Source organism: Callithrix jacchus, chromosome 19, assembly GCF_049354715.1.
Source record: "Callithrix jacchus isolate 240 chromosome 19, calJac240_pri, whole genome shotgun sequence".
NCBI classification, from domain to species: domain Eukaryota; kingdom Metazoa; phylum Chordata; class Mammalia; order Primates; family Cebidae; genus Callithrix; species Callithrix jacchus.
Genome location: NC_133520.1, coordinates 33687282 through 33713547, shown reverse-complemented (window position 1 = coordinate 33713547; position 26266 = coordinate 33687282). Strand labels below are relative to the sequence as shown.

The 26266-nt window shown below is 43.4% G+C and overlaps 2 protein-coding genes across 19 annotated transcripts in view; one reads left to right on the top strand and one right to left on the bottom strand.

The window, feature by feature from the left end:
* SRGAP2 (SLIT-ROBO Rho GTPase activating protein 2) overlaps positions 1-14421 on the bottom strand; it is a 271565-nt gene extending 257144 nt beyond the window's left edge. For all 11 annotated transcript variants that reach the window (XR_013529861.1, XR_013529862.1, XM_035280593.3 and 8 more), the window contains exons 1-2: positions 14311-14421; positions 11880-12497 (exon numbers count right to left, since the gene is read on the bottom strand). Coding sequence is in view for 9 of the 11 variants with exons in the window: in XM_035280593.3 (XP_035136484.1) it covers positions 11880-11946 (67 nt within the window). In the remaining 2 variants the exon portion in view is untranslated. The remainder of the gene's footprint in view (positions 1-11879; positions 12498-14310) is intronic.
* Positions 13474-26266, top strand: part of FAM72A (family with sequence similarity 72 member A) — a 30457-nt gene continuing 17664 nt past the window's right edge. The window contains exons 1-4 of one of the 8 annotated variants that reach the window (XM_035280603.3): positions 13474-13561; positions 15962-16086; positions 18675-18752; positions 22545-22669. In XM_035280603.3, the coding sequence (XP_035136494.2) occupies positions 16022-16086; positions 18675-18752; positions 22545-22669 (268 nt within the window). In that variant the 5' untranslated portion in view covers positions 13474-13561; positions 15962-16021. Of the gene's footprint in view, positions 13562-13885; positions 14121-14944; positions 15045-15342; positions 15449-15575; positions 16087-18674; positions 18753-19726; positions 19856-22544; positions 22670-24481; positions 24699-26266 lie in introns of those variants that run through there. The other 7 variants (XM_035280602.3, XM_035280601.3, XR_013529864.1 and 4 more) reach the window with 7 other exon arrangements.

Below are 26266 nucleotides of genomic sequence, written 5' to 3'. Positions count from 1 at the left end.
GACAAACGCTAGCCATCATCACCTTCATTATTATAAGAGACAAGAATTGTTGTCTCTTCCCATTTTATAGGGTTTTTATAGGGAAACTAGGTATTTTGAGACCTTAGGTGAGTTATCTCCAAAATCGCACTAGTAAATGACAAAGCCAAACTAGAACACAAGCTTTCTGCCTCCCAACCCAGCATTCTTTCCCTTAGGATCATTCTGCCTATGTAGAATCCCGTAGCTCAATGTGTTACAAAGTACTCTATTGGCCCAAAAGAAATGTTGCTCCAGAATAGGTACCTCAGTCAAGATGTCTTCCCAAAGAGGAGCTTACTCATCTGACAAGCTCTGGTGCAGGATCTCCACCACCTACCAAAATAATAAACACACGGACACACAAAAACTAACGGGTAAAGGAAGCAGATTTCTAAGGGACTTCAATGTTTGGAGAAATTGTTGCCAACTCTTCAGAAACACGATATATTTCTTAAAGCTCATGGCGTGGCTTATCGTGGCCAGCTCATAGTCTTGAGTCCCTTTGTTTTCTGTACTTTGTCCTCCTGTGGAACCCTAACCACCCAGCCACCCATGGCTGACAGGGTCATCTTCTCCAGGGACAGCATTCAGATCCTGCCCACCATGCTATGATTCTAAATGCAAGATTTGGGCTCAAACAGCAAAGATAAGGTCCCAACTTTCACAGTGACTTTTGGGTCACCTCCCCATTGATTAATGCATTTAGAAGATATGCTTAAGAAAAAAAAAAAAAACACGCAAAAGAAGCTGCCTTCTCCCTAAAGGACAGCATCCTAAAACATACACCAAAATGGAGGAACACCTCCAACTGTTTTTCCTTCCTCACGAATATTTCAAGTTCAGAACCATTCATTCACAATGTATAAATAAGGTCAAGCCTATTTCATGCCAAATGACTTGAAAAACCATAAGGGACCATTTTCCTGCTTGCCCCTTAGGACCTTTCCTTCCCCATTTACCAAAGATCTCACAGCTGCTTCTAAACAGACAATAGCTCTCTCCACACCATGCTTCGAAAAAGTAATAAAACAGTTCCTTTCCTTTTTCAAGTCAACCCAGTTTTAACTCCTGGTCAAGACAGACAAACTTTCTCAAACTTAGACTTTTAGTGCCTGATAAAAATGGTGAATAAATCCTGGACAAATGTAGAATGTGTTTTTGCTTCAATTACAGAAAGCCTTACATTTGTTTTAAACTCTTGGGAATTTCAGTACTAACATTTTTCTTGGTTTCCAAGAAAAAACATGTGACTGAAGAAATGTGGTCAACTCAAGTATAGCTCTAGGGCAGTGATTCTAAAGAGGGCAATGCCCATAATAAATTTAAGGAGAAACACATCCCTGTGAGGGAGGATCCATAAGGCTATGTAGTTTGTAGTTGTCCTTGTATAATGCAAATATATTTACAATGTTGAATCTACTTCAAATTTCAAATAACATTAATATAGGGCATGGGTTTCTTAGGAGTGGGGGAGAAATGCAGAAGTGTGGCGTCATGGCACTGTCACATCCAAACTCAACTCAGAAGACAGTTCAACTCAACTGATAAACATTTTAGCGCTTACTATATATCAGGAGCTGGACATGCAGAAATGAATAAAAGACCATTATTTCCTGAAGATGCTCAGTCCATTGTAAACAAAGAGATGTAAATGAAGAGATTGCAATGTAATACGATGAGTGCAATAATACAAGTGCGCACAAAGACACTGCAGAGGAGATGCTGAGACCATACTGATTAACGCTGGGCAGAAGGCAAGGGGAGATGTTGAGGAATCCTGCTAGGGATCCTACACAGGGGAGCAGGCAAGGCTTCCTGGAAGGGTGGCATCTGAGCTGGGCTTTAGAAGATGAGTAAGTTTTCCAGGTTCAAGGAAGAGGAAAGAGCACAGCATGGATAGAGCACAAGCCAAAAAGAGGGCACAGCATGGATAGAGCACAAGCCATGACACAACATGATAAGGAAAGGAAACTAGAAGCAGTTCAGCTGTAAGGCAGTATAAAATGTAAGCAGGGTAAGTGGGAAGTGATGAATATTAAGTCTTTTATGCTATGACCTTCGCAAAAAAAAGTGAGTTTTTAAAAATCACTCTGAGCTGGGTGCGGTGGCTCACACTTGTAATCTCAGCACTTTGGGAGGCTAAGGCAGGCAGATCACGAGGTCAGGAGTTCGAGACCAGCCTGTCCAATATGGTGAAACCCCGTTTCTACTAAAAAATACAAAAATTAGCCAGGTGTGGTAGAGCATGCCTGTAGTCCCAACTACTCAGGAGGCTGAGGCAGGAGAATCACTTGAACCTGGGAGGCAGAGGTTGCAGTGAGCCAAGATCATGCCACTGCACTCCAGCCTAGGCAAGAGTGAGACTCCATCTCAAAAAAAAAAATCACTCTGGTGACACCGTGCAAGATATAGTGTTGAGATACAATTAAGAAACTATTTCTTATTTGTATTAGTTAGGATTATTTGTAGTAGTTAGGTCATTCATTCATTCATTCATTACTAGAGATGGTGTTTACTGAAGGCCACCATTTGAGCTACAATAGTATTCTAGACACATTTCCTATCTGAAGGGACCTTATAATAAGCTATTTATCAGCATTTAATATTTGCCATACACTTAGCCAGTACTCTAAACACAACTGCCATTAATAGCAAGACAGGTCTCATCTCCATGTCACAGAAGAGGAAGCTTGGAAGAGAAGTTGAGTGACTTCAGCAAGGTCATACAGCAAGGAGGTGATGTTGACAAGACGTCAACTGAGGGCTGGTTCCAAAGCCTGTATTATTTGCATTGCACTACACAACCTCAATACATTCATACATTCAGAAGTCTCATAGAAGAAAGAAGAATGAAATACAAATTTTCCAAACATAAGGCAGTATGAGATCAATGCCATATGAGATCTATTAAGAGAAGCACCATGTGGGTGAAATAGAGACAAGGGTTATTTCTGGTCAGATCAGTTGAGGAAGGCATTCCAAAAACGTTAGGCTTTAACAGAAAGGTGAGATTTCTTTTTTTTTTTTTTGAGACGGAGTTTCTCTTGTTGCCCACACTGGAGTACAACGGCACGATCTCGACTCACTACAACCTCTGCCTCCCAGGTTCGAGCCATTCTCCTGCCTCAGCCTCCCAAGTAGCTGGGATTACAGGCATGTGCCACCACTCCCAGCTAATTTTATATTTTAAGTAGAGATGGGGTTGACCATGTTGTTCAGGCTGGTCTCGAACTCTCGACCTCAGGTGATACACCATGCCCAACAGAAAGGTGAGATTTAAATAAGTGAAGATATGGGACTGGGTAGAAAAAGGGCATTCCATGAACAACAGGCAGAACTTAAGACTCTGGCAACAACCAAGGTTCCAAATCCTATTCCATCACTCAGTAGCTGCAGACCCTGGGGAAAAAGCTGAATGTCTTATACCTCACTTTTCACATCAGTAAAATAGGCTAATAGTAACATATTTTTCCTAAAGTTGGAGTAAGTATTATGAAATAATGTATATAATGTATTTAGCATAATGCCTAGAAAGTGGTAAGGATCCAACAAACAGCAAATGTTAGCTAATAGTCTATGTGTTTAAAGAATGGTAAGCAGTCAAGTTAGGCTTCCTCTTAAACCAAAATAAGAAATGTGGTTGAAACAGGTTGCAGCCAGATTGAGGATGGAGCTCATGTCTACCTTAGAAAGCTGGTCTGCATTTAGCAGGCAATAGGGAGTCAATCATTAGAAGAAGCCATATTAAGAATATTTTGAGCACATCTCCAGTGGGAGCCCCCAGCCCCTCTCCTGGGCATCTAGCTCATTTGTGACCCCTTCTAAAAAGGCATAAGCCCCTAGAACTGGTTCAAGCCAGATCTATTTTTTGTTTTTTTTGTTTGTTTGTTTCTGAGTCTCAGCCTATCATCCAGGCTGGAGTGCAATGGCGTGATCTCAGCTCACTGCAACCTCTGCTTCCTGGGTTCAAGCGATTCTCCTGCCTCAGCCTCCAGAGCACCTGGGATTATAGGCACCTACCACCATGCCCAGCTAATTTTTGTATTTTTGTAGAGATGGGGTTTCACCGTGTCCGCCAGGGTGGTCTTGAACTCCTGACCTCAGGTGATCTGCCCACCTCGGCCTCCGAAAGTGCTGGGATTACAGGCATGAGCCACTGTGCCCAGCCAAGCCAGAACTACAGGAAAACAGACACTGTCATTTGTCCACTCCTAACATGGCTAAGATTTTTTTTTCTTTTCTTGTACCTTCCCCCCTAAAAGCAGAGTAATGGCTGAGACACAATTATTCACCTGACTTCCCTTGGAGATTGTCTTGGTTAAACAAATTTTCCAGAAACTAATCTGGGTAGCTTAGGTCATTATTTATTTGTTACTTTTTAAAATTTGTTGATACCAGGCTTTTACTTATTTATCTTGAAGCTAATGTCTTTTCCTGAATTTTTTTTTTTTTGAGATGGAGCTTTGCTCTTGTTGCCCATGCTGCAGTGCAACGGCACAATTCCAGCTCACTGCAACCTCTGCCTCCTGGGTTCAAGCTGGGATTACAGGCACGCCACCATACCCAGATTCTCCTATCTCAGCCTCTCGGGTAGCTGGGATTACAGGCATGTACCATCACGTCCAGCTAATTTTGTATTTTTAGTAGAGGCGGGGGTTTCTCCATGTTGGTGAGGCTGGTCTTGAACTCCTGACCTCAAGTGATCTGTCCGCCTCGGCCTCCCAAAGTGCTGGGATTACAGGCATGAGCCACTGTGCCCAGCTAATTTTGTTTTTTCTTGCAGACACGGGGTCCCATTATGTTTCCCACTTTGGTCTTGAATTCCTGGGCTCAAGCGATCCTCCCATCTGGGCCTCCCAAAGTGCTGGGATTACAGATGTAAGCCACCATGTCTGGCTGATAGTACCTGTTTATTAATACATTATAATGAAGAAAATTTTGAGGTGATAGTTAGATTCATTATCTTGATTGTGATAGTTTCATGGGTATATATATGTCAAAGCCTATCAAATTGTGAATCTTAAATATGAGCAATTTATTAAATATCAACGAAACCTCAATAAAGCTATTAAAAATATGGTAAAAGTTTAGTAATTCATGTAATTAAAAAGGTGTACAACTTTATAATTAACAATATACTAATACACAAGCTAATACACACATTAAAAACCTTAAAAAATTTATCAGGGCAAGTGATTATATAGAAATATACATACAAGCTTATAAAACTATGGCATAGTGTACATTTAAAAGAAGAATAACCAGCCTAGGCAACATAGGGGGACCGTATCTCTACAAAAAAAATTTTTTTAATTAGCCAGGTATAATAGCATGTGCCTACAGTACTCAGGAGGCTAAAATGGGAGGATCACTTGAGCCCAGGAGGTCAAAGTTGCAGTGAACCATGATCAAGCCACTGCACTCCAGCCTGGGTAACAGTGAGACCCTATGTGGAAAAAAAGAAAAAGAAAGAAAGAAAGAAAAGGAATATATCTGTTACACCTATGTTCACGGCAGCATTATTCAAAATAGACAAAAGGTAGAAGCAACCCAAGTGTCCATCAGTGAATGAATGGGTATACAAAATATGGTATATATATACAATTAAATATGATTCAACCTTCAATCTTAAAAAAGAAAGAAATTCGGACATATGCTACAACATGGATGAACTTTGAGGACATTATAGGAAGTGAAATAAGCCAGTCACAAAGAAAAAAAACATACATTATGATTCCACTTACCTGCAGTATCTAGAGTTATCAGATAGAGACAAAATACAACGGTGCTTGCCAGAGACAGGGGCAGGAGAGAATGGGGAGTTGTTGTTTAATGGGTATAAAGTTTCAGTTTTACAAGATGAAAAGGGTTGTATAGATGGATGGTAGTGATGGTTGCACAACAATGTGAATGTACTTAATGCTACTGAACTGTACACTGGATGGTCAAACTCCTGTGTATTCTACCACAATTAAAGAGAGCAAGGGAGATATGAGAATTCCTACCCATTATTGTAAAATCAGTAAAGGCGTTAATTTTGTAATTTTTTCAAATGTTTTTAAGTGATCCTTTTTTTTTTTTTTTTTTCTGAGATGGAGTCTCACTCTGTCACCCAGGCTGGAGTGTAGTGCGCTATCTTAGGTCACTACAACCTCAGCCTCCTGGGTTCAAGCAATTCTCCTGCCTCAGCCTCCTGAGTAGCTGGGATTACAGGCACATGCCACCACACCTGGCTAATTTTTGTATTTTTAGTAGAGGTGGGGTTTCACCATGTTGGTCAGGCTGGTCTTGAACTACTGACCTCGTGATCCACCTGCCTCAGCCTCCCAAAGTGCTGGGATTACAGGTGTGAGCCACTACACCCGGCCTATTATTTTTAAATTAAACAACTTCTAAGGCAACTTTCCCAGATTCCCCAAAAAGTCAATTCTGGAGCTGACACCAGGTTAAAACTCTTCACTTGAATTCTATTACTATCAGAAATCTACATATCAACTGCTTTTTCCCTTAAATATGACATATATTCCTAACATAGCTATCAGAGGTTAAGGGTGTAAGGTAAACACAATTCCCATGAAGAGTTTTTGCTTCTGGAAAGAGAACTCTACAGGTGCCAACGGGCAGCCTAGTTTATCTGGAGTGAATAATGGGAGTCAGGGTCTGTGCACCTGCTGATTTTAATAGTGGGGGCACCTATATACTACAACCAGGCCAAACTCTGGAAACCTCATAGCAGAGAAATGATCAGAGCCTGTCTAAGCTTTCAACCTGCATGATACATAACGGATGTGGCCCTAACTACCAGATAGGCTTCTTCAAAGGCAATTTTTGTTCTCGTTCCCCAAAAGAACACCTAAAATTGGAAAAGCTAAGGACCCTCATGAACAGTTTCCAACCACTGCTTCTTTGCACGGTACACTGCATCCCCCTGACTCCTTACCCACCACCTTCCTCCAAGGTCTTTCAATTCCAAGATATAGAGTATGGTACTTGAATGTTTCCAAGAGCTTCATTTTCTTCCAGGAGTTCACCTTACTACTGCAAAGTAGCTTTTTGTCCCCCTGTCCCCCCCGCCCCACTCCCTGAGCAAGGCACAAGGAGCCCTCAATCATCTTGCAGGAAGATGATAGCATCTGCTGGAGGATCCCAACTAAATATTTTACTGCAGCTCTTCAAACTGATTATATTTCACTGATATATTTAAAACTGATTAACTGATTATATATAAAGCTCCCTTGGGGAATGGGGGCTGGGAGGAAAGAAGCTGTGGAGAACACCTTTGTTGGCATGAATGAAGAATCACTCAGACCTCCCAGGGGAGAGAGCTTGTTTAAATACCTGCCATCAGCATTCCCAAGTACATATACACACACAATATGACTCCAGTTTTAAATTTCATCTCCTGCTCTTGAATGGTCCTGAAAGCGTTAAACTATTCCAGGCAAAGGCCTGCGCTTTTTCTATCAAAATACTCCAGATGGAAATTACAAAATTTCACTTCCAGCTCTGCAGTACACACACACACTGCTCTCCTAAGACTTAAAAAAAAAAAAAAAAACAAGACCCCTAATGTTCTCAAGAAAGAAAATTTGACTGCTCAACATACAGTGCCACTCTGTTTCAGACTATTTCTCCTGGAATATTTGCATGAACTGTCAATCTCAAGCTTTCTGGGAAGCTGCAAAAACTCAAGGTAAAGGAAAGGAGCCTTAAATAAGGAAAGAACAATAGCTGGGACTGTATGCAGTCATACGCATTCGCCCAAATACCACCCGGATTCACAGCTCTGGTAACCATGCCCTGCACCTTACCACCTTTGCTGCTCCAATCCCAGCAACAAGCTAACAGTCTAAAGCCTGAAGGCTTCAGGTTATGACCATGAATCTGACCAGGGTTGTAAAGAATTTCCAGAGATTAAGGCACATCAGCCCTCCACACCTGCAGGTTCCATATCTGCAGATTCAACCTAATGGGAATGGAAAATATTCAGGAAAAAAATAAAAATAATAATAATACAACAATTTAAAATAATACAAATTTTAAAAGCAGTATAACAACTATTTACATAGCATTTACATTGTATTAGGTATAATAAGTAACCTAGAGATGATTTAAAGTATACAGGAGAATATGTATACATAGGTTATATGCAAATACTACACCATTATATATCAGGGACTTGAGCATCTGCAGATTTTGCTCTCCTGGAGGAAGTGGGGCCAGTCCTAGAACCAATCCCCGGAGGATTCTGAGGGACAACTCCATATGAAAGTGCATTGTAAATTGAAAAGAGCTATGTAAAAAGACTAAGAATATTATTGCTTTCAAGTCAGACACTGAGAAGCATTAACTTTCCAAGGAATCTGGACACCCACAAACCAGAAACACACTACGAGGCAGGCTGACTAAGGAGGCCCACCCCTCACAAAACCCTTCTGGGGGAGGGTTGAGGCTAAAGCCTCAGCAGTTCCTCAGGGCACATGCAAGCAGAAACAAAAAGCAAGGGATAGAGAGGGTCCTCGAAAGGGTCCCATGAGATGAGGGTCCCATTTAGAGTCCATTTGACTCAAACAATTCTGATTGAAAAAACAGGACCTGGGACTCTGGTCAAAGACATGTAGAACTAGAGTGGCCAATAATTAGTTGACTTGTTCACTGACAGAAAAAGAAACTGAGGTCCACAGGGTTTAAATGACTGACCCAAGATCTTTTGTTACTGCTAGATGAACTTAAACTAGAACTCTTTGGGAGTGAATATGCAATGCAACCTCAATAGTCAGCCCAATTCAGCAAAAGAAAGCCTGCTCACAGAGGAGTAGACTATACCATTATTGAGCACTTAAAAGTGCCAGATACTGTTCTAAATAATTTATATATCTCATCACCAACTCACTACTACCTTAGGAAATCTATTTTATTTTACCTGTTTTCCAAATAAGGAAACTGAGGCTCAGGCAAGTCATGTAACTTGCTTGAAGTGAAAGGCAAGCAACTGGCAGAACCAAGATTTAAACCTGAATCCCTTTGACTCTAAAAATTGCACTTAACCACCAAACCAAACTGCATAGCTGTTAAAGCAATTTTCTTTTTATCTTGGCATCTGTAAGAGAAGTAAGTCTGGCAGCACCATGAGTCCCATATAATACATAAGAAGCTGACACTCATAATATTTCTGACCCAGGGCTTCTAGCTAGTGGGGGGCAGAGCCAACCCAGATCCCAGGCCCTTTGTCTCCAAATTCTGTGCTGTTCCATAAGAGCCTAGCTTCCAGAATATAAGCTCCACAAAGGTAGAGACTTTTTCTTCTTCATGGCTGTAGTGCCAGTCCCCAGAACACATAGTAAGCACTCAATAAATAGTTAATGAAAAAAGGAATGAAGTCAAGCTGCCATCATTTGGCTGTGTGACCTTGGAAGGACTTCTTGTCCTCTCTAAGCCTCAGTTTCCTTATATGGTGAATGGAAGGTGACAATAATACCCACTTCCTGGGTTGATGTGAGGATTAAACCAGACCATTCATTTAAAGCACCTGGGACAGACCAGAACGTAATGAGCAACCAAAATGTAATCTACTGTGATTATCATTATCATTATTACTACTATTATTCATTGACAGATTTGGGCTCCTTAAGAATTTTTCATGTTTTCTCACCCTGGTCAGATGATGTTTCATAGTAAAGATACAGAATAGGGAATTGAGAGTTGGTAAATCTGCTTCTAGTTTCAGATATGCCACCATCTAGCTGTGTGACCTTGGACAAGCCTCTTCAGTTCTCTGTATTCTCCTCAGCTGTAAAATGAAGGACTGAACTATTCAAATCAGTTCCATAAGCATTCATCAGGCACCTTCTCAGGGTAAGACATCATGCTTAGCCACGTTGAGCATTCAGGATCAATTTCTATGATCCCGAATAGTATCAATGGAAAAATATCAGAGCAAAGCAAAACAGTCTAATGCTGTCGCACGGTTGAAGAGAAAACCCCAATAGCCAACTGCATTACATCATCTCAATGAGCAATGTTTGTAAATATCCAAAGTGTTTAATTTTGAGACACTCTTGAGAAATCCTTTGCCAGTAAGAAATTGGCAGATACAGTTCTATTAACACCTATCAGCCTTGAACCTTCCAAAAAATAAACATTTAAAATCACTTTGCACCTTAGTCAAATGGCATGCTTCTGGAGAGAAATCTGGGAAGATCAAAGTTATTAACACTCCTGATGGCAACAGTTTTAAGTAGAGGATGTGTTAAAAAAAAAAAAAAAGACATATTTGGTTAAGACTGCAGGGGGGATTCCAAGAGCAAATTGCAGTGCACCTGGACAGGACACAAAGGCCAGTGGCCTATTGTTTACAAAAACAGGCCTGGATTATGAACAGTAACAAGAGGCCAAGACCTCAATTATAACTCACAACCATATCTCTCTCAATCCCAGTTCAACTGAAGCTATCAATCTCCCCCATCTCTGTAATAAACCTACCAATGTCTGCAGCCAAGTGGATAGAAGGCCCCTTAGGGCACCTCCAGCATTGACCAAACTAATGACATAAAAAAGATCCTGTAGGTACAATGAGGACTTTAGACAACCTTCCAACCTCCCAAGAGATAAGGGAGCTGCCCATTTCAAACTCTAGCCCTACCCCCAAACCCCAGCAATAATTTAAGGGGAGACATGGCCCTTCTCAAGTCCTCTCTGATAGGAAAAGGTCTCCTTGCACTGGTGCAGGGAAAGGAGGGGCCCCTCCCTTGTACTCTGAAACAAAGGAAAACCCAGAGCTCCAACCATGTGGTGTAACATTCAAGGCCACCCACCTCTTCCACTCCCTAGCTAAGGTCTCAATGGGCTGCAGCCACATGGCTCTTTCCAGTGACTGACCAGGAAAGGACAGTGCCTTGCACAAACACATGCTGCAGCTCTTTAACAGGCAGGAACCCTTCCTATGGGAATTGCTTGTTTAAAAAACGCTATCTGAGTAAGGGCTCTTATTCATGAGTCAAGTCAGACAGTCGACTAGATAAGGAGATGGGTCACTTGGTTTCTCCAAGCCTACATTTTGCTTTACCCTTCACATTTTTCCGGAGAGGAAAATTGGGCTTTAAAAGCATGTCTTCTGGAGCAGAGGGCCACAGCACAGAAGGGTTAAACAATTATGTCTTCCTATTTTCCAGAATCAGCACCAACCAGCAACCCTAACATCCTCCCAACTCTATTCAGATTTAGGTGAGGGCGGAGACCCAGCGTGTGTGGCCTTATTCTTTCTGTTCTCTGATCTCTGATTGTATTCAGGGCGACCAGAGACCAGACAGGTACAAGGTACATCCAAGGTAGCAATGGACTTTTGGAGTCCAATGCCATAGCAAATCTCATGTCTTAATATAGTGCATCAGAAAAACCCTGTCTCTCCCAAGGGTCTCCAAATGGTACACCTTCTCAAGGTTGCCTTTCTGTCTGGACTCCTCTTGAATCTCTGAAATAAATGTCCAAACACCTGTCAGATATCAGTTGTATTTGAAGGAAATCTGACCCAGAGAACCGGAGGCAAATTGTGCCTTTCTCTCTCCAAGAGCCTCCTGCCCCTCCCCCGACCCTGTCAGCTTGGGGGAAAGGGCTGCCAAAATCACGGTCAGCCCCTCAGATACTCCTACAGCCCACTCCAAAAATTCCTTTCCAGTGCCAGCAGCCCCTGGCACTGCCCATCCTTTGGAGGTTCAGACCCACCTATGAAACCACCTCTGGGGTCAGCCTGCCCCCATCTGCTCCACCCAAGGAAATAAACAGCCTGCAAATCAGGGTGGAAATACATGCCTCACCAGTCCACACAGCATTTGCAGTGTGCTATTTTTCAAAGCCCTTACCTTTGACCTGAGTATCGTACTCTGCTATGATCTCCTTATCCTTTTTGAATTTGGCTGGAGACGTCATGTTTTCCTTTTTTCTTCCAAATTTGAATTGTGAATTGATAGATCCACGGAAAAAATCCAACCACCTAAATCAACACCTCCAAGACAGCTTCTCTAGAGGGCAGAGGAGCCCTCCTACCCACCCCGCGGTGGTCTCCAGCGCTCCGTGGAGCGCGGGCTGCGGGCTGGGCAGGCGGCTACGGCGGGCACATGCAGACGGTGGGTGCTGGGGCCGGGTGCCGCGGCGGCTGGTGCCTGTGCTAGAGCTGGAGCCGCAGCCTCAGCATTAGCCGGGAGAACTGCAGCACCCGGAGGCTGGCCTGGGGTCTGACATCAACGACACAAGCGGAGAGTGGAAGTCCTTCCGCACAACATGGTGTGGGGCTGCGGGGGTGTGGACGCGCCCAGCTGTGTCCCCGGGAGGGAGTGGGTGCTTTTCGGGGTGCCGGGGGAGGGCTGGGCGTGCTTCGCGGTTTTTTGTCGTAGAGGCTCGAAGATGCTGCAAATCAAATCCCAAACGGGAGCCGCAGCAGCGCAGACTGGATCGGAAGTCGTTTGCTTCGGTTCACTTGCCTGTAAATGCAGGAAAAGGGGGAGGGGGCGATCAGCCAGAGAGCAGATCCTAATCACAGCGGGGGTGGGGTAGGGGACGTCGTTCGGAGCCCGCCCTGGGCCCATTCCAGTCCTCCAAACGCCGCCGGGTCGGCGGAGCCCGGCGCTGCGAGGTGGGGAGGAAGGAAGCTCCCTCCGGATTTTGTTTTAAGGCTGAAAGAAAATACTTTGGAGCAGCCGCCTGCGCGGGCTCCGGGCGGGGACTACAGGAACGCGGGGCACCGGGCGGGGACTGCGGCACTTCGGTGGCCTCCCAAGCTCTGCAGGCGCTGGTCAGCAGCCAGCCCGTGGGAGCCCTCCCGACCTAACCCCCAGACTCAGCCCCAGACCCCCGGCTGAGTCACCTCCCTGGACATCAAAAGGGATCAAAGCCGGGGAGGGGCAAGCCACCACGCACAACTTTTCTTCCCCTCCCGCCCCTCCTCCCAGTTGTTTTGTGTTTGATTACTAGCTTCTCTTGGCAGCAAAATGTTGGCGGGGCGGGGGGGGGGGGGGGGGGGAGGGCGGGAGGGGGAGGTGCGGAGGGGTGGCAAATCTGCAGGAAAAAGCCTGCTCGGCACGGGACACATCCAGGAAAACAATGTGGTCAGCTGAAGCAGGAAACGGGTTAGAGGATAGGGTCGGGGCTGGGAAAACCGAGGGGCAGCGAGCGGAAGGCAGCCGTCACCTCCCCCAAGTTAGGGACGATAGTGACTATAAATGCCACCTTCAATATTTTTTTGCCACCCAAGCCGAGAGATCCCAGATTTCGCACCCAATCCCAGGCTTGGGATGGGGGGAGGTTGGTGAGGTCGCAGTCCCGACTCCTCGCACCAGGAGGTGCCCGAGAAGATCCTAACTCGGTCTAGGCCCAGGAAGCAGGAGGGACGCGACGGGAGCGCGGGGCCCGGCGTCTAGCTCCCCCGCGTGCCGTAGCGGCGACCCTTCCTCCTAGGTTGTTCCTTTTCCTCCAAGCGCCGGGAGGAGGAAGCTCCTGCTAGCGTCTCCCACTTCTCGTGGCTGGAGGAAGGGGCCACACTGAGGAAGTAAGACAGGGAGCAAAGGCGGCAGGGTTCAGGCGGGCAGGAAGCGGGAGGCGGGTGTGAGATAGGGTCCAGAGGCTGGAAGGGAGCCCGGGGACAACTGGAGCGGCACACGCTCGGAAGGCGGGAGAGGGCAAGGAAAGGCTGCCTTGGGAGTGAGGGGCATTGGGGACGATCATGGGCCACGATGTTGCGTGAAGATCGAGGATGTTAGGAACTGTGGGGACCGAGATGTGGTCTAGGAATGGGAGTGGGTGAAGAGAAGTCCATCGCGGCAGGCGGAGGGGTGGAACTGGGAGAAAGCCCCGGAAGCTGCGCGGAACACCCATCCTCCTGGGTCCTGGGCTGGGATCGAGGCTGTACGCCAAGGCTGGGAGGCAGGGAAAGAGGCCAGCCGATGGTTACACGCGATGCCAACGACTACTGCCCCACGGTGGACCGCGGCTGCCCGTGTGCGGAGAAACGGGGGAGGCGGCTGGGTGCGGGCTGCGCTTCGGTGGGTGAGCCAGGACAGAGTCCCAGGCTGTACAGTGATGGGCGGAGAGACTCGCAGTCCCGAGAAGTATTATGGGCTGTACTGGGAGATTTGGAGAGGGTGGAGGGGCGGTCTGAGGGATTCCGGGCGGCACCGCTAAGGCGATGCCGGGAGCAGCATCCGCGCCCTCTCCTTCCCGCCCCAGCCCAGGTCTGTTCAGTCAGGGCTCCAGCCCGGCGGCCGGGAGGAAGAAAAGCAAGAGGGAAGGAGCCTTTACCTGGCTCTGACGCGACGGGTCCCAGGCCCCCGGCTCCGCTTCCCACTCAGAGCTCTCCTCCCCTCTCTTCCCCGCCACCCGCTTCTACGCAGATCGGTGCCCCAGTCCCTTGAGGAGCCTCCGCCAACTCCGCAGGACCCCGCCGGGAACCAGAGCCCACCCCTTTACCAATCACCGCCCGCTTTCTATCGACCGATGGGGCCTATAGCCAATAGGAAGAGCGGATCCCGAGAGGCCCGGAATGAGGGGGAGGAGCTGGCAAAACTTGGAGGTGCGACTGGCGCTGTTGAGGCGTGGTCATAGATTAAGCTCCACCCCAGGTTGTCGAAACCTTCAGTAGAACTGATGGGCGGGATTAAGATGGAGCGGACGACCAAACACAAACTCTTGAGCGAAGGCAAGGCCAATTGGGCCGGGGTAGAGAGGTGGGGTGTTGCGGAGAATTATAGCCAATAGACAGTAGAGACCGGCGGGGACTGTAGATTCTCTTCCAATAAGAAGCGGGAAGGGCGCACCTTGCCACTTTCTCCAGGGCTAAGGGAGGATTTGCCGAAACTTCCCGAAACCAGCCAATAAGATCGGAGGCGGAGCCAAGCTCGGCCAACCAAAAAGCCGAGCTGATCTCAGCACCGTTACTGGGGCGGCGCCGATGGTCTTCAAGCCACTAGCTCTTGTCAGGGGAGGCCCGGAGCCTTCCAATGCGGGACGGAGGCGAGCTCTAGTTCTCCCAATCGGTGCGTGGCGCTGGCAATTCAAACTGACACCAGGTTGGAGAGGCAGGAAAAGCGGAAGAGGGAGCAAAAACCAACGTGTTTGGTGACAGACCCCGGCGCCGACTGAGCCCCAAAAGCGACTTCAGCCCTGCCCCACCAACACCACCGCGCGCCTGGGAAGGGCCGCTCCGGGAAGAGACCTGAAGGGACTGCGGGTGGCACGGGGGACAGCTGAGGGGAGGGAGGACGCGAGAAAAACGGCGCAAGCGCGAGCACGCTGAGGGCTGGGGACTGCCAGGAGAGGGGCCCGCGGACCTACAGAGCGTAGGAAGGTCCGGGAGAGAAGGGGGCGGGAAGGAGGAGAACGCGGGATCTCCCGGCTGAAAGAGCGAAGGGAGTTCCTGAATCCTGGGAAGAGGAGGCTGGTAGGGACGCTAAGCCTGAGATCCCTGAGCTGGGAACGGGAGCGTTCTGGGGGAGGGGCTTAACGTTGGGAAAAGGACGTCTCAAAAGAGGAGAAGCTTTAAATAAAAGACGATCGGAGGAGGCTGAGGGAATTGCTGTGAAGGGGTGGGAGCTGAGGGGTAGAGGACTCCTTCAGACAAGAGAAAGGGAAAGCTGTTGAGAAGTTCCCTTCAGACCCCACCGCCTCCTCTCCAATTCAAACTCCACTCCCTTCGAAAGTTTAAAAGGAAAGCCAGTTTGCCGCGCTCCCCCGTTTCTACTCAATAAATTTTGCTTCTACTCCTCCACTAGGAGAACAGAAAAGAACTCATTTCCTTCCCAGTTTTAGGGCTTAGAGAAGCTCGAGGTCTCGCAACTTGGTTTTTAGCCTAGGGGAATCAAAGTAGTAGGAGCATTGCTCTTGTTTCTTTTTTCAAAATCCTACACCTCATCCTTCCTGCGACGCCATGACTACCAACATTTGTAATTTCAAGGACCGGTGCGTGTCCATCCTGTGTTGCAAATTCTGTAAACAAGTGCTCAGCTCTAGGGGAATGAAGGCTGTTTTGCTGGCTGATACTGAAATAGACCTTTTCTCTACAGACATCCCTCCTACCAAGTAAGTCATGCTAGAGGTGGGCAACGGTAGCTTTTAACTAAATGGGAAAACTTATGGCTTGGATCCCTGGGAGTCAACAAGGAGGTTATCGTTTCCAGCCACTCCCAACAGTTTGATGATCCCTTTGGAATATATCTAAGTGGGCAGACTGTCTGGACAAAGTCTGTGGTTTACCCAAGATGGTCAGTCCTGATGTAATGCTTCTAACTCAATTACAGTCATGCGACCACATATCTCTTAAGTTTGATCCCTGTTCAGTGTCCTGCCCAACCATCCTATTTCACTGAGTCAAGTTCATGACCTAGACTCTAGGTAAATTCAGGCAAATTTTCTGTACTGTTGGACAGGAGAGGTATTTAAGTTTTTCATTTTTATCCATGAAATTTCGCACCAGAAAAAAAAACAATTAGTTTTCTATTATTATTTGCAATTGGCATCCTGAATCAGATCCGTTGTTCATCAAATTCAGTTTTCTTTCCTCAAAACTCTTTCTCTCTGAAAGAGATGTAAATAGAGTTTTATGGGATGAAAAATAGAGACTTAGCCTTAATCCTTATTTCCCATAAAGCCTATTTTGGATATTACACATTTGTTCCCATAATTGAACCCTTTTAAAATCTGTTTGTTTTCAGCCACTAATTGCTTTTGGGTATAGAGTCCTTAAGAATTTGCTTCCTATTTGGTAAAATAGCCATTTTATTTGATTCAAGTAACCTTTTTCTAGCTCTAAATGGTACTTTCTCTTTCCATAGTCAAGATGTATATGCCCTACATGAATCTTCAAGATTTAGTTCTTTATTGAAATTTTATTATTAAAACGAAAGTAATTATCGAATCTATGAGTGGATAGGTATTCTCTAAGTCTTTGGATATAGAGCCAGAGGAAGCAGGCTAATAACCATAATTCATTTTAAATGAATTTTATGATAATGATAGAAACTTTACAAGTTTTTTAATTTACCCAGGTAAAGCTTTGTACTCTGTACTCTTCCTTACTTGAATTCTTTTCCGAATTTGTCTAAGTGTAATCATGCCTATCAGCAAAGCCAAAGGCTCTCATTTATTGCAGAGATAAATGGGTTATTTTTAAATCTTTTTAATGTTTTTAAATTAATAGTTTGTTTTTTGTGTGTGTACATTGTATATGTATTGCAAAAAAAGGAAAAACACTAGACAATAAATCATAGAACCTATTGCTACAGAGTTCTATGATTCATTATCCACTGCTTTTTCTTTTTAGTAGCTCATATACAAATTTAACCCATTCATCTTTGCAATAGCTGTGGTAAGTAATAAGGCAGTCATAAGGAAGGCTAGGTGAATTGTTAGGGGTCAGACCCAAGTCTAGAATAGGATCAGATTTTTCTTATTTTATGCTCTTCTTTTTAGGGGTTAAAATAATAATGATGAATTAATGTGCTAAGATGTATACGTATCAATGAACACATAAAAATTTTTTAAATGGAAAATTTGTCAGATGTTTATGGTGACCTCACAAATAGAAACTGACTTTCTAAAAATATACTTCTATGTTAGAATCTTTTTCAGCTCTTTGGATTGGAAATATTTGTGCTAAATCAAGCATAGAATTTCTATCTGATCTAGCAGTTCTGGGTATATAGCCAAAAGACTTCAAAGCTGGATCTTGGAAGAGATATTTGCATACCCATGTTCATTAACAGCATTATTTACAGTAGCCAAGAGGTGGAAACAGTCCCAATGTCCATTGACTCTACAGGTGAATGGATAAACAAAATGTGGTATAGGGTGACTATAGTTCCACCCACTTGGGAAACTGAGGTAGGAAGGTCACTTGAGCCCAGGAGTTCAAGTTCAGCCTGGGCAACATAGCAAGACACTCTCTTAAAAAAAAAAAAAAAGGTCAGGCTCACACCTATAATCCCAGCACCTTGGGAGGCCAAGGTGGGCAGATCACAAGGTCACTCCTGGTGACCACCCTGGCCAACATGGTAAAACCCCGACTCTACTAAAATACAAAAAAATTAGCTGGGTGTGGTGGTGTGCACCTGTAGTCCTAGCTACTTGGGAGGCTGAGGCAATGGAATTGCTTGACCCCAAGAGGCGGAGATTGCAGTGAGCCAAGATCGCGCCACGGCACTCCAGCCTGGCAACAGAGCAAGACTGTCCCCCTTCCCCCCCAAAAAAAGAGGTATATAGATAAAATAGAATATTATTTACTCTTTAAAAGAAAGAAAATCCTGTCACATGCTACAATATGAATGAAACTTGAAGAATTTATGTTAAGTGAAATAAGCCGATTACAAAAAGACAAATACTATATGATTTCTCTTAGATATCTAAAGTAGTCAAAGTCATAGGAACAGAAAGTATAATGGTGGTGGCCAGGGGCTGGGAGAAGGGGAAGTTGGGGGTTGTTATTTGATAAGTATAGAGCTCCAGTTTTGCAAAATGAAAAAGGTCTGGAGATTCATTATGCAACAGTATGATTATATTTAATACATCTGCCCTGTGCACATAATAATGGTTGGTAAATTTTGTTAATTTTTTGCCACAGATAAATTTTTGGTGAAGTACATTTGACTATCATTATACCTTTCTCTCTCCAGCGCAGTGGACTTCACTGGACGATGCTATTTTACCAAAATCTGCAAATGTAAACTGAAGGACATCGCATGTTTAAAATGGTAATTTGTGGGACTATTCTGGATAGCCCTGGGTTTGGAAGATGGATATTGACACCAACACATAGAGAAAGGTTCAGTGGGCTGAAACAAGCAGTGGTATAAAGCATGCAATGAGCCACTGAAAAGGCATTTATTACTTAGAACTATTTTTTAAAAGCATTTTGTGATGCTTCATGTTAGTGTATAATTTTACAGTTTTCAAAGTACATTCACAGTATCTGCTTCAATATTCAGAACAAGGCAATGTAGGTTAGGGAAAAAAAACACTTGGATTTACAATAATAAAAATCATGTTTGAGGTCTGACCCTACTTGGGTGAACTCCTTAAGCCTCTAAACTGATGAACCTCTGTTTTCTTATTTTAATTATTATGTTTTTATTCTTTTTTTATTTTTAGAGGGGTCTTGTACTGTTGCTCAGGCTGGAGTGCAGTGGCATGATCATAGCCCACTGTAACCTTGAACTCCTGGGCTCAAGTGATTCTCCTCCCTCAGCCTCCTGCAGAGCTGGGACTACAGGCAAGTTCCACCATGCTTGGCTAAGTTTTTTATTTTTTGGAGTGACAGGGTCTTGCTGTTGTCCAGGCTGATCTCAAACTCCTGGCCTCAAATGATCCTCCCTCCTCAGCTTCCCAAAGGGCTAGAATTACAGGTGTGAGCCACTGCATCTTACCTTAATTTCTCTCTTATTAAGATAGAAATTTAATAATTTTCTGTATTTGTTTTATCAAGTTATTATAAAGATCAAACATGAATGTTACAAGGTTCAATAAACTATCAATTACAACACAGCTGAGATCTATTACTATAATATTTTGAGAAGTAGACAGATGTGTTATTATTTTCATTTTAGGAGGTAAAAAGTTGAGATGTTCTCATTTAGATGGGGTTTGTATTATAACTGACAATCCTAATAATTTAAATTGGCAAACTCTTCTTATGTGCTGTTTGATTTCATTCCTTCATTTATTCAAGCTATACTTATATTGAGGAACTAGTATGTGCTAGTCATTGTTACAAGGACTGGAAGTACAACAAAAAAGCTAGATGAAGTTACTGGCCTTTGGATGTTATTTTCTAGTGGGAAGATGATCAATCAATAAGGTACTTAAATAAATATTTAATATGGTGGAAAGTACTCCTAAAGAAATAATAATAATAAAAGACAGAGAATTATGGAAGTTGAGAAATTGAGAGCTATTTTAGATATCATGGTCATGGAAGTCTTGTTATAAAAAGTCAGAGAGAATAGCAGATGCAAAGAACTCATGGCAAAGAGAAGTTAGACATGTTCAAGTAATGAAAGATGATGGTTGGTGTGGCTAAGATGTGAACGTGGAGGGAGGGTAGTTTGAGTAGGTTAGAGACGTAGTGAGAACCCAGATAATCCAAAGCAGTATTGTCCAATAGAAATATGCAAGCCACATATATAATTTAAATTTTTCTAGTAACAACGTTTTGTTTTATTTATTTTTGAGACAAAGTCTTGCTCTGTCATCCAGGCTGGAGTGCAACGACAAGATCTCAGCTCACTGCCACCTCCACCTCCTGGTTTCAAATGATTCTCCTGCCTCAACCTCTCAAGTAGCTAGGAGTACAGGCATGCACTGCCACGCCTGGCTGATTTTTTGTATTTTAGTAGAGCCTGTTTCACCATGTGGCCCAGGCTGGTCTCGAACTCCTGAGCTCTGGCAATCCACTCGCCTCGACCTCCCAAAGTGTTAGGATTGCAGGCATAAGCCACCGCACCCAGCCCACCTGGCTAATTTTTGTATTTTTAGTAGAAACAGGGTTTCACCGTTTTAACCAGGCTGGTCTCAAACTCCTGACCTCAGATGATCCATCTGCCTCAGCCTCCCAAAGTGTGGGATTACAGGTATGAGCCACCACGCCCAGGCAACAACATTTTAGAAAGAAAACCAAAACAGTAAAGTTACTCTTAATCACATATTTTGTTTAACCCAGTGTATCCAAAATGTTATTTTAACATGTAGCCCACATAAATTACTAATGTAATACTTTATGTTCCATTTTTTGTTCTTACTCTTTGATATCTGGTGTACATTTCACACTTACAGCACATCTCAATTCAGGCCAGCCCCATTTCAAGTGTATAACAGCACATGTGTCTAGTGGCTATTATTTTTGATAGCATAGATCTAGACCTTGGTATGAAGGGGGTTTTATTTTCATTTTTGGCCATCGAAGGGGTTTTAACAATGGAGCAGAATGATCTAATCTACATTATTGGGCCGAGAGTGGTGGCTCATGCCTATAATCCCAGCACTTTGGCAGTCCAAAGCAGGAGGATCACTTGAGCCCAAGAGTTTGAGACCAGCCTGGGCAACATGCTGAGACCTCATCTCTACAAAAGCATACAAAAATTGAATGTTAGTTAGCTCCATGAGAACAAGGGCTTTGTTTGCCACTGTATTCCTAGCACCTAGAGCAGTGCCTGGCAGGTAGTAGGTACTCAATAAATGGTAGTTAAATGATGAATCAATGGATGAATGAATGAGTATAAGTGGTAATTAAACCATGGAATTTACCTTGCAATATAGTCTTACAAATAACTGTCAGTCCTAGTCCAAAAATTACTTTTGTTTTCATTTGTTTGTCTTTCAAGCAAGTTATAATTAGAAGACATGTTTTAGGTAGGCTGGTACCTTTTATAGTAATCTTTATAGGTTCTCATAAAAATGACTAACTTTCAAATCTTGCAGAGTAAGACTAAGCTACAATAAGAATTTTTACAATCAAGGTATAAACAGTCCGTGTTGCCATTTTTTTTAAAGTACTAGCTAAAACATTCCCTGTAGGTTCACATTAAATAGTCACATATTTAATAGGTGACTAGCTAGTTTAAAAAAAATGTGAAAGAGTGAGGTACTTATAATCAGCTGGATAATTCTGAAAACTGTAAAAACTTTTGCAACTTTCTCTAGAGGCTGTAGATTTGCTTTATTTCTGAATTCCTTCAAAAACACTGAAACTAAAATTAGAGCAGCCAGCTTGTATTTGGTTTACAGGGACTCATGCTGTCTTCCTACCTCTCCATCTGTTGAAACAGTTTTTAGGTGCTGGCATGAAACCAGAACATGTCAGAACCCAACTTACCACAGTCCTGGGATAGCAAAAACCTTTACCCACAAAACTGAGTTTCTTTAATTTATTTTGTCTGTACAGCACATCAATTTGGGTGGTTTATAGAACAAATCACAACCTTATGGCATCTAGAAGCTCACTTCTGAAGGGAAATACATAAAATGATACTACCAGGCCGGGCGTGGTGGCTCACGCCTATAATCCCAGCACTTTGGGAGGCCAAGGTGGGTGGATCACCTGAGGTCAGGAGTTTGAGATCAGCCTGGCCAACATGGTAAAACTCCATACTCTACTAATAATACAAAAATTAGCTGGGCATGGTGGTGCACGCCTGTAATCCCAGCTATTCTGGAGACTGAGGCAGGAGAATTGCTTGAACCCAGGAGGCGGAGGTTGCAGTGAACCAAGATGGCACCATTGCACTCCAGCCTGAGAGCGAAACTGTCTCAAAAATAGTAATAATAATACTGGCAAAGAAATGTGAGAATATGTTACTATTATTCACTTAAAGACTGCTTTCCCACTTGATGGTAGAGCTGCACCCTCATCCTATCCTGAAGATTTCAGCAATGAAAGTTGTTAGGAGAAAATGAGATCTAAATACTATGGTCTATTTATATAAGCACATAAAAATAATTATCTGGCCAGGTATTACATGGTCGCTAGTAACATTTACTTTCTTTCCTAGTGGGAACATTGTAGGTTATCACGTGATTGTTCCATGTAGTTCCTGTCTTCTTTCCTGCAACAACGGGCACTTCTGGATGTTTCACAGCCAGGCAGTTTATGATACTAACAGACTAGACCCCACAGGTAAGAAACAATTGACTTGGACATTCCTGTAACATTTCTCTATCAGTACCTGAATAAATTCCCAATAGATCATTTCAGGATTCCTTTTAGATCTTCTTAGCTGGATCGGCTAGAGTGAAACTTCAGTTCTTTTATCCCAGACATTCACTTATGAAAACTACTGGGCAAAATTCATTGTCATTTCTATGTTCATCCTTGTACTTAAGGCCTTTAGCTGGATCGGCTAGAGTGAAACTTCAGTTCTTTTATCCCAGACATTCACTTATGAAAACTACTGGGCAAAATTCATTGTCATTTCTATGTTCATCCTTGTACTTAAGGCCTCAAACATGGGGAATTTCTTGGTGTTTTAAAATGAATACTGCAATTGCTCTTAACTGCTGTCTTGATATATATTCTGACTCCAGAGAATTTTTGAAGATTTTAGATTTCATAGTCGTGTGTGTGTGTGTGTGCGCGCGCATGTGTGTAAGGAAAGGAGAGAGGACAGGCTAGGGTAATGGGAGTTGAGAGGAAGAGGACTAAGTAACCTCTGTATTTGGTGATGCTTCAGAATAAAAACAGACATTTTGACATCTATGTTAATAAATTAGGATAGAATTTTAGTCAAGGGAAATATTTAACACCAAAGTATAAAGTATGTTGTACAGGCACAGTTGAAGACGTTGTGTGTTCAGTTCCAGACCACCACAATAAAGCAAGAAAATATCCCAATTACAGCAAGTCACACAATTTTTTGGTTTCCCAGTGTATATAAAAGTTATGTCTACAATATACTGTAGTCTATTAAGTGTGCAGTAGCATAATATCTAAAAAACAATGTGCATACCTTAATCAAAAAATATGTTATTAGTCCAAGAACAGAGTGATGCCTGGAATCCTAGCACTTTGGCAGTCCAAGACTGAACCCAGGAGTTTGAGACCAGCCTGGGCAACATGCTGAGACCTCATCTCTACAAAAATTATATAAATTAGCCAGGCATGGTGGTACATACTGTGGTCCTAGCTACCCAGGAGGCTGAGGTGGGAGGATCACTTGAATTTGGGAGGTAGAGGTTGCAGTGAGCTATGATCATGCCACTGCATTTCAGCCTGGGCAACAATACAAGATCCTGTCTCAAAAAAGAAGAAAAAAGGCTTTATTGCTAAAAAATGCTAATGTTCATCTGAACCTTCAGCAAGTCATAATCTTTTTGTCGGTGGAGGGTCTTGCCTCACTGTTGATGACTGCAAACTGATCAGGGTGGTGGTTGCTGGAGGTTAGGATGGCTGTGGCAATTTCTTTTTTTTTTTTTCTTTTCTTTTTTTGAGATGGAGTTTTGCACTTGTTGCCCAGGCTGGAGTCCAATGGCATGATCTAAGCTCACTGCAACCTCTATCTCCTGGGTTCAAGCGATTCTCCTGCCTCAGCCTCCCGAGTAGCTAGGATTACAGGCATGTACCACCACACCCTGCTAATTTTGTATTTATAGTAGAGATGGGGTTCCTCCATGTTGGTCAGGCTGATCTCGAACTCCTGACCAGGTGACCCGCCCTCCAGGGCCTCCCAAAGTGCTGGGATTATAGGCGTGAGCCACTGCACCCGGCCTGGCAATTTCTTAAAATAAGACAACAATGAGGTTTGCTGCATGGATTGACCCTTCCTTTCACAAACGATTTCTCTGTAGCATGTGATGCTGTTTGATAGCATTTTACACATAGTAGAACCTCTTTCAAAATTGGAGTCAATCCTCTCAAATTCTGCTACTACTTTGTCAACTATGTTTATGTAATATTCTAAATCCTTTGTTTCCATTTGAACAATATCTACAGCATCTTCATCAGGATTAGATTTCACCTCAAGAAACCATTTTCTCTGCTCACTCATAAGAAGCAACTCCTCATCGTTTCAAGTACAATCATGAGATTGTAGCAATTCAGTTACATCTTCAGGCTCCTCTTCTAATTCTAGTTCTCTTGCTCTTTCTACCACATGTGCACTTAGTTCCTCCACTAAAGTCTAGAACCTTTCAAAGTTACCCATGAGTTTTGGAATCAACTTCTACCACACTCCTATTAAAGTTGATATTTTGATCTCCCATGAATCAGGAAGGTGCTTTTCCAGAAGGTTTTCAATGTACTTTGCCCAGATCCATCAGAAGAATCACTAATCTATGGCAACTATAGACTTATGAAATGTATCTCTTAAATAATAAGACTTGAAAGACTAAATTACTTCATGGGCTGCCAAACAGATTTTATGTTAAAGCATTAAACCAACATTTATCTCCTTGTACAACTCCATCAGAGCTCTTGGGTGACTAGGTCCATTGTCCATAAACAGGAATATTTTCGAAGGGATCTTTTTTTTTTTTTTCTGAACAGTAGGTCTTAGCAATGGGCTTAAAATATTTAGTAAAACATACTGTAAACAGATTTGCTGTCATTCAGGCTTTGCTATATCATTGATAGAGCACAGGCAAAATATATTTAGCATAATTCCTAAGAACCTAAGAAATTTCAGAATAGTAAATTAGCATTGGATTCAACTTAAAGTCACCAGCGGCGCTATCCTTTAACAAGAGATTCGGCCTGTGCTTTGAAGTTTTGAAGCCAAGTATTACTTCTCCTCTCTAGCTATGAAGGTCTTTGATGATATCTACTTCCAATAGAAGGCTGTTTTGTGTATATTGAAAATCTCTGCCAGGTGCAGCGGTTCACGCCTATAATCCCAGCACTTTGGGAGGCTGAGGTGGGTGGATCATGTGAGGTCAGAAGTTTAAGACAAGCCTGACTAACACAGTGGAACCCTGTCTCTACTGAAAATACAAAATTAGCCAGGCATGATGGTACATGAGGCAGAAGAATCACTTGAACCCAGGAGACGGAGTTTGAAGTGACCTGAGATCACACCATCGCACCAAGAGCAAAACTCCACCTCAAAAAAATAAAATAAAATAAAATAAAATCTGTGGTTTAGTGTAGCCACCTTCATCAATGATCTTAGCTAGATCTTCTGGGTAACTTGCTGCAGCTTCTCCATCAGTACTTTTTGCTTCATCTGCATTTGTATTTTGTAGAAATGGCTTCTTTTCTTAAACTCTACAAACCAACTTCTGCTAGCTTCAAACTTTCTTCTATAGTTTCTTCGAATTTCTTGCCCTTCATAGAATTGCAGAGAATCAAGACCTAGCTCTGGATTAGGTTTTGGCTTAACAGAACGTCATGACTGGTTTAATCTTCTATCTGGGTCACTAAAACTTTCTCCCTATCAGCAATAAGGCTGTTGCACTTTCTTATCATTCATGTTTTCACTAGAGTAGCACTTCTTGTCCTTTAAGAACTTTTCTTTGCATTCACAAGTTGGCTAACAATTGGGCACAAAAGGCCCAACTTTCAGCCTGTTTCAGCTTTCAGTATGTCTTTCTCACTATGCTTAATTATTTCTAGCTTTTGATTTAAAATGAGAGACTTTCTATTCTCACCTGAACACATAGAGGTCATTGTAGGGATTTTTACTGGCCTCATTTCAATATTGTTGTATCTTAGGAAGTAGGGAGGCCCCAGGAAAGAGAGAGAGAACAGCTGGTCAGTGGAGCAGTCAGAACACACAAAATA